The sequence below is a fragment of the Mizuhopecten yessoensis genome, unplaced genomic scaffold, assembly GCF_002113885.1.
Source record: "Mizuhopecten yessoensis strain PY_sf001 unplaced genomic scaffold, ASM211388v2 scaffold4989, whole genome shotgun sequence".
NCBI lineage: Eukaryota > Metazoa > Mollusca > Bivalvia > Pectinida > Pectinidae > Mizuhopecten > Mizuhopecten yessoensis.
In genome coordinates, this window is record NW_018405822.1 from 167,540 (window position 1) to 177,014 (window position 9,475).

Here is a 9,475-nt window from a genome sequence, read left to right on the forward strand (position 1 = left end):
CCCCCCCCCCCCCCCCCTCTTTCAAAAAAACAACCCAAAAGAACTCTATTGTAATCTGCTAATATTGTATTGAATATGTCAATTTATCATATTCTTTAATTAAACACATAAACACCCTGACACTTTAACTATAAAATATACATGCTCCAAGTCGGGAACCGTTACATTAGTGCATTTCACAATTATTTTATGTTTTGAAACGCCCCTGAATCCTCCTCTCCTACCCTACCTATAGTTCCTCTTTCCTTGGACACCATCACTTTCTCATTTCCTTCTGAAATAATAAACTGCTATATTTACATATTTGCAATTATACGACTGCAAATTCACACTCGAGCAGGCCGCGTTCCGGCCCGACCCCCAGGGCTTGTATGTGTATTGATCTGTCGTGTTTTACGTTATGGTTCCATGAAGCAGGCTCTATCACATAGTGGCTAGCACTTGTTTGTCCATTAGATGAGAGTGCTAATGAAGGGCCGTTAACTACGGTCTCTAAAGAGCGTTTTATCTCCCAGATTACATTTATCGTTTAATACTTCCCGTTTTAAGTGTATCGTATTTTGTAATGTGTATTTCATCATTCAAAGAAGTGAAGGCATCTCTGCTTTCATCTAAAAATAGTGTGAATTTATTACCACGGGAGTCTCGTGCTTGATTAGCGACATTCTGAATATTAAGGTACCTTAGAATACATAACGGAAATAATATAATATAGTCTACAGTCTAAAGTTGAAACTGAAATATACGCAGTGAATGTAATGTACCGTTCTGATTTGACAATACTAAGAGCGATTTTTTCACACGTGAAGATACAACTTTTCGTTAATCTTCATTGTATTGAAGTTATGTTTTTCTTAAATTAAGAATTAATTATATCTCACTAGTAAATGCTTTACTATCATAATTTTGTAGATCGTATGCGGCCTTAATTTCCCAGAAGGCTTTCACGTATGGGGAAGCACCGGAAGTGGACAAAGTGTTTACAGATCAAACCCTGGCGGCACTTAGCGCCGCATGGGGGTTTGAAAAAGTAAAAAATGCAATTTTCTGAAGATCTTTTTTGTCATCAACCCGGTTGAATCAATCCTGATATTTCTACCAGGAGATATCTTCAATACGAGATCATTTAAAATGTCATCAGCTTTTGATTTCCATTTGTTGAGAATATGAACGAAATAATTAACATTTTTGGAAGTCTGGATATAGTCTTTACATTATTTATGCATCACCACTCATAAAAGAAGCAATGGAAAATGCATTTATGACGAAATTAACAATAATTTTCCAGACAACAAACCCGGGTGCAACGCCCCTTTTCAGCAATGTATTACTTTATCACAACGCGTGCCGATTTATAACTAGTTACAGACAGAAACTGTATTTTTTTTGGCATCATTACCTGTCAAACCTCGGTGACAGTTACAAAATTCGAAATCCAAACCGGTGTTTCAGGATGGAACAGTAATTGAGACTACATATCGATATAAAGACACTTTCAGTTACATTAAAGTATTACAATTTTTCCTTTTTTAATTTCAATTTTCTAACTAACATCTCTATACATTTACTTAGACTAAACGTCAAATATGCACTCTTTTCTATAACAATTACCAAACAGTTTTACCCCAGCTTATCTCAATCATTCTTTTTGTGCCCTGACGGAAACACGCAGAGGGTTTAATTCTTAGTGTGGGAGGAAGCTGGAGTATCCGGAGAAAACCCGCGTGGTCGGGCAGGTGACCGGGATAGAATCCGGCCATCTTGGTGAAGACGAGCGCACTATCCACTGCGCCACCCGACCCATCATATACGTTACGCACAAGAATAAATATCTACTTTAGCTTTGACTGGAAGAAAATGGCGTCATTGATGCGATCATTATAATGTGAATACATTTTTACCAACCATTAATGATTTAAAAAAAACTACATACGGGAGACCGGGGCAAGTTCGGCCATCCCTATTTTTTTTAGTTTTTGAGCTAATATTTACAACTTTAAGGATCTTAGCAGTTTAGTTGGCTCGGGATTCAATGACGAAAACATGGCGAGGAAAACTCTAAGGTAAAGTGACTTAATTTACTTTTTAGAGGGTAGAAAGATAATCATGATCTCGCTTCTAGATAATTATGCGAACTTTTTCAAACGGAATTGCTACTTTTTTACAGTCAAACGTGTAACACATTGACAGCTTCAAATGATAATAATAAAAGTCAAGCCAATCACTCACTACCATATTGCTGTACGATAAGAATTTATTGAAATATCAATTTGGCCCCGAACAGGTTCGACCAATAATACCGTGGCAAGGTCTGCTCATGTAGTGAACACATAAAAAGTCGTAAAATTGGCGGTAAAATTTAACGTTACATGCTTTAAAACGTCATAATTAAGCTGATTCCAATGAGGGCCGAACTTACCCGAATGTCTGTCCGAACTTACCCCTTGGCAGGGCTCGTTCGGCCATCCGATATTCCGATAGGAAAAGTTAAAAAATGTTCAAAAACGGACGTGCTGCCATATTTCCTAGAACGGAATTTAGTAAAAAAAAAAAAAGGTCGAACTTGCCCCGGTCTCCCAATTAATATGTCGGTCTTAATCTCATTACAGCTTGTGTTTTATTGTTCTTCCTAGACTAGCCGACTTTAAATAAAGTTTATCTTATCTCATTCTGAAAGTTGTATTCTGAATCAGTAAATATTAGAGATAAAAAAGCTACGTTCTTTTAAGGCTTTCCCTTTTCATATTAATGACTGTAAATACAGGTGTAACGATGATTGTAATTACTTGTGTAATATTGAATGTAATTACAGGTGTAATAATGATTGTAATTACAGGTGTAATAATGAATGTAATTATTTGTGTAATAATGATTGTAATTACATATGTAATATTGAATGTAATTACAGGTGTAATAATGATTGTGATTACAAGTGCAAAAATTGTTGTAATTACAGGTGTAATAATGATTGTAATAACAGGTGTAAAAATGATTGTAAGTACAGGCGTAATAATGATTGTAATTACAGGTGAACATAATATAATATCAATTTTCTATTATAGCAGGTGTAAATATCTATATACCATTGTTGTTTTGTTACTATTTAGTTTAAATATGTTCACGTGATTTTGTTGTGTTATTACATTGGTAGTGTATCGGGTATATAATCCATTTATCTAGCTTTCATCCCTACGACTTCCCCGTATTGACTGTATGCTATATTTAATTGCCGCGGTATGAGTCTTTGATTGGCAACAAAACAGCTTGTATCTCGTATATTGGACAGCTCTTCGTTTGACCCTTGTTTAAGTTGTCTGACCATTGGAAATTTGCTCCAGCAACAAAAACACCATATAACGGGATTTCCTGATTACAAATTTGCTTTTCATGGCGTTTATTTGTACGTTCAAGGATATTGCAACACACAGTTTTGTCTAGCTTTGGGATAGCGTATTCTTAGCCTATTTTTCGAACCTGTTCATTTTCAGCCTCTAAACGTTTTTTTTTGCTGTCATCATGATTTCTAGGATTTGATGTCGATAACACTACGCAATGGATTTAGAATAATTCATGTCACGTGACTTCCATTTAAGTATTTGTATTAAAACATAAAGACCCCCGCACTTGTATCTATAGGCACAGAGATATATAGTTATTTTGCCATTTCTTATTGATATAAGAATAATTGGTCACAAAACAAACGAGTTTACTGAACGAGACCAACCGTTAAATATAGAACTTAAGTTAATCGGTTTAAACTTTATGTTCAAGTAACCAAACTGCACCGGGCGCTCATGTCAGTCTCTCAGCACAGAGGAAGAATAGACAATGACAAAAACTAGAAGATTCAAGGGTAGTACCAATCCCGCCTATTGAAATGAGAAACACAGAATAACCAAAAGCCAAAACACACACACACATTCTATATTGTACAGGATTCATTTCACGGCTCGGAATAGTGAAATTGAGAATTGCAGGACTGTCAATGGTAATCTTTAATATGTTTGACCGGGTTCATAATAGCCAAGAGCTGTGTACCATTCATTACGCTTCAAAATACAAGTATGAACTGTTGAAAAATGCTTTTGCATATGAAAATATCCCTTGTGCATTTTTTACAGAGATGTTGACTGTACTGCACCTTAATCAGTAGCCACGGTACTCAGTCTATTTGTTATAAAAATGATGTGTATACTGTATCTAAAGTAGTAGCCATGGTAACGTGTCTATTTGTTATAGAAATTATGTTTATACTGTATCTAAAGTAGTAGCCATGGTAACGAGTCTATTTGTTATAGAAATTATGTTTATACTGTATCTAAAGTAGTAGCCATGGCAACGTGTCTATTTGTTATAGAAATTATGTTTATACTGCATCTAAAGAAGTAGCCATGGTAACGTGTCTATTTGTTATAGAAATGATGTGTATACTGTATCTAAAGTAGTAGCCATGGCAACGTGTCTATTTGTTATAGAAATTATGTATATACTGTATCTAAAGTAGTAGCCATGGTAACGAGTCTATTTGTTATAGAAATTATGTTTATACTGTATCTAAAGTAGTAGCCATGGAAACGTGTCTATTTGTTATAGAAATTATGTTTATACTGCATCTAAAGAAGTAGCCATGGTAACGTGTCTATTTGTTATAGAAATTATGTTTATACTGCATCTAAAGTAGTAGCCATGGTAACGTGTCTATTTGTTATAGAAATTATGTTTATACTGCATCTAAAGTAGTAGCCATGGTAACGTGTCTATTTGTTATAGAAATTATGTTTATACTGCATCTAAAGTAGTAGCCATGGAAACGTGTCTATTTGTTATAGAAATTATGTTTATACTGCATCTAAAGAAGTAGCCATGGTAACGTGTCTATTTGTTATAGAAATTATGTTTATACTGCATCTAAAGTAGTAGCCATGGTAACGTGTCTATTTGTTATAGAAATTATGTTTATACTGCATCTAAAGTAGTAGCCATGGAAACGTGTCTATTTGTTATAGAAATTATGTTTATACTGCATCTAAAGAAGTAGCCATGGCAACGTGTCTATTTGTTATAGAAATTATGTTTATACTGCATCTAAAGAAGTAGCCATGGTAACGTGTCTTTTTGTTATAGAAATTATGCTACTTGACATAGCGGACAGAGGTTAAGTGTCTACTGGACATAGTGGACAGAGGTTTAGTGTCTACTGGACATAGTGGACAGAGGTTTAGTGTCTACTGGACATAGTGGACAGTAGTTTATTGTCTACTGGACCTATATGGTGGACAGTTGTTTAGTGTCTTCTGGACATAGTGGACAGTTGTTTAGTGTCTTCTGGACATAGTGGACAGTAGTTTATTGTCTACTGGACATAGTGGGCAGTAGTTTATTGTAGCGGACAGTAGTTTATTGTCTACTGCCCACTATGTCCAGTAGACACTAAACAACTGTGCACTATGTCCAGAAGACAATAACCTACTATCCACTATGTCCAGTAGACAATAAAGTACTGTCCGCTATGTCCAGTAGACAATAAACTACTGTACACTATGTCCAGAAGACAATAAACTACTCTCCACTATGTCCAGTAGACAATAAAGTACTGTCCGCTATGTCCAGTAGACAATAACCTACTGTCCGCTATGTCCAGTAGACAATAAACGACTGCCCACTATGTCAAGTAGCCAATAAACTACTGTCCACTATGTCTAGTAGAAAATAAACTACTGTCCACTATGTCTAGTGGACAATAAACTACTGTCCGCTATGTCCAGTAGACAATAAACGACTGCCCACTATGTCAAGTAGCCAATAAACTACTGTCCACTATGTCTAGTAGAAAATAAACTACTGTCCACTATGTCTAGTAGAAAATAAACTACTGTCCACTATGTCTAGTAGAAAATAAACTACTGTCCACTATGTCTAGTAGAAAATAAACTACTGTCCACTATGTCCAGTAAACAATAAACTACTGTCCGCTATGTCCAGGAGACAATAAACTACTGCCCACTATGTCCAGAAGACAATAAACAACTGTCCACCATATAGGTCCAGTAGACAATAAACTACTGTCCGCTACAATAAACTACTGCCCACTATGTCCAGTAAGCAATAAACTACTGTCCACTATGTCTAGTAGAAAATAAACTACTGTCCACTATGTCCAGCAGACAATAAACTACTGTCCACTATGTCCAGAAGACACTAAACAACGTTGGTGTAACGTTATCTATATAACAGGTGAACTCATGAATATTCACTCTGATGACTATACGTACTGATGGAGTATTGTCTACTAGACATAGTGGACAGTATTTTATTGTCTACTGGACATAGTGGGCAGAAGTTTATTGTCTACTAGACATAGCGGACAGTAGTTTATTGTCCACTAGACATAGTGGACAGTAGTTTATTGTCTACTGTACATAGTGGACAGTAGTTTATTGTCTACTGGACATAGTGGGCAGTAGTTTATTGTCTACTGGACATAGCGGACAGTAGTTTATTGTCTACTGGACATAGTGGACAGTAGTTTATTGTCTACTGGACATAGTGGGCAGTAGTTTATTGTCTACTGGACATAGCGGACAGTAGTTTATTGTCTACTGGACATAGCGGACACTTGTTTAGTGTATAGGCATACGATACTCTGACAGATCAGAATTGTTTTAAGAAGTCAGGAAAAACCATTACCGTAGCCTTTGCCTATTTCTAATAGCAGGTAACGTTGTATGCAGATACAGATGATTGTATAACCTACAACACCGTATATAATCTTTCCAAAATCGAAAACGAATCTGCAAAGATACTACTAGCAAGCGCGCTGGGAAAGAAAGAGAGCGATGTTATGAATATTTTTAATTACCTAAATTTCATCGTTTAGTTACCCTCAAACATTCACCAATTAGTAATTCTATATAAGATATTAAAATGTACCAACAACGCAGACCACTTGACAATTATATAACTCTATGTATAAGTTAAAAAAACAATTGGCGATACTCACCTTTTAAGTTTCCCTTCCACTGAACGTCCGCACGCTATACACCCGAATACAGCACACACCAGTAGCACTTTGGCGACAACTTTTGTGCATATCATATTTATAATAAGTGTTTATAAAAAAGCAAGTAAAATGCGACGAATCCTCTCAGAGATGAATCGCTTGGTACTAAGCGAGTTTAGAAGCGATATGTTGAACGTATGAGTCCACTTGTCCCGGCGCTGTCTGTGTGTGCTCAGTTTATTCACCGTAGTCCGTGTCTGTGGTCACTTAAATACCAAGAGTTTGGACTGTCCATTCGACGTCACGTGCAGTGACAGTCACAAAGCCGGACCAATTAAATAGGCGGGGTGCAAAATGGGAGGGGGCTAACAGGGACACTTGTTACGGCGGACAAAACATGGAATATTCAATTAATGAAATAAATTTTCATCCGGACTACAAGTAAGATCAATTCTGTAGATGAGGCAATGAATCCCCGCTCTGTGCGCGTTTCCTTCCTGTGTATTGATAATTCCGAGTGCTGCGTCGCGTTTACATCTCGGGTTTGGCGGGAGTTATCCACTTCGCGCATGCCCAATAATACAAAAGCGTCCCATTAACAGTAATTAATATAGCGTTTGGTATCAAGTGATGAAAAATCCCCGAATCTGATAAATCATACACAGAATGGTGGAGGACGTCATTACTGAGCACTCATGAATATTCACGCTGATGACTATACGTACTGATGGAGTATCGGTACTCGTTAATCATGTCGGACAAACTTTGTCAGAGTAAGGATCTTGATTACAAGGCGCGGTACAAAGGAACCAAACAAAGATAACTAGATACCAAGACTGACAAACCAATCCTATAGCGGTCGTACCAATGGTCATATCTTCGTCTCAAGCGTAGGAAAGCACAACAGATGACAATTTGTTTTGTCGATTCATGTCCACCGGAAAAATAAAAACGTTTATTATGTATCCATAGCATTACAGTTTACCTAGATAGCATGCTAACGCTGGGCCAATATTGTTTTATGGTTGTTGTAGAGATTAATGTTGGCATTAGCTCAACAACGTTGTTACAATGTATAACTTTGGTGTAACGTTATCTATATAACAGTTGACATGTATGTGTCAGTATAGCGTTGGTGTAACGTTATCTATATACCAGTTGACATGTATGTATCAGTGCAATGTTGGTGTACGTTTACTATATAACAGTTGACATGTATGTATCAGTACAATGTTGGTGTACGTTTTCTATATAATAGTTGACATGTATGTATCAGTATAACGTTGGTGTAACGTTATCTATATAACAGTTGACATGTATGTATCAGTATAACGTTGATGTAACGTTATCTATATAACAGTTGACATGTATGTATCAGTATAACGTTGGGGTAACGTTATCTATATAACAGTTGACATGTATGTGACATCTGTGTATCAGTACAACGTTTGTGTACGTTATCTACATAACAGTTGACATGTATGTATCAGTACAATGTTGGTGTACGTTTTCTATATAATAGTTGACATGTATGTATCAGTATAACGTTGGTGTAACGTTATCTATATAACAGTTGACATCTGTGTATCAGTACAACGTTTGTGTACGTTATCTACATAACAGTTGACATGTATGTATCAGTACAACGTTGGTGTACGTTATCTATATAACAGTTGACATGTATGTATCGGTAAAACGTTGGCGTAACGTTATCTATATAACAGTTGACATGTATGTATCAGTACAACGTTTGTGTACGTTATCTATATAACAGTTGACATGTATGTATCGGTAAAACGTTGGTGTAACGTTATCTATATAACAGTTGACATCTGTGTATCAATACAACGTTTGTGTACGTTATCTACATAACAGTTGACATGTATGTATCACTACAACGTTGGTGTACGTTATCTATATAACAGTTGACATGTATGTATCAGTATAACGTTGATGTAACGTTATCTATATAACAGTTGACATGTATGTATCAGTACATGTTGGCGTAACGTTATCTATATAACAGTTGACATGTATGTATCAGTACAACGTTGGTGTAACGTTATCTATATAACAGTTGATATGTGTGTATCAGTACAACGTTGGTGTAACGGTATCTATATAACAGTTGACATGTATGTATCAGGACAATGTTCGTGTAACGTTATCTTTATAACAGTTGACATATATGTATCAGTACAACGTTGGTGTACGTTATCTATAGAACAGTTGACATGTATGTATCAGGACAATCTTGGTGTAACGTTATCTTTATAACAGTTGACATATATGTATCAGTACAACGTTGGTGTAACGGTATCTATATAACAGTTGACATGTATTTATCAGTACAATGTTGGTGTAACGCTATCTATATAACAGTTGACATGTATGTATCAGTACAACGTTGGTGTAAACGTTATCTATATAACAGTTGACATGTATGCATCAGTACAACGTTGGTTTACGTTATCT

The 9,475-nt window shown here is 36.0% G+C and overlaps 1 protein-coding gene across 1 annotated transcript in view; it reads right to left on the bottom strand.

Moving 5' to 3' along the window:
- The window catches only part of LOC110450099, a 27,624-nt gene extending 20,303 nt beyond the window's left edge, over positions 1 to 7,321 (bottom strand). The window contains exon 1 of the mRNA XM_021497354.1: positions 7,001 to 7,321. Within this exon, the coding sequence (XP_021353029.1) occupies positions 7,001 to 7,095 (95 nt within the window). The 5' untranslated portion in view covers positions 7,096 to 7,321. The remainder of the gene's footprint in view (positions 1 to 7,000) is intronic.
- Between the last annotated feature and the right edge of the window lie 2,154 nt (positions 7,322 to 9,475).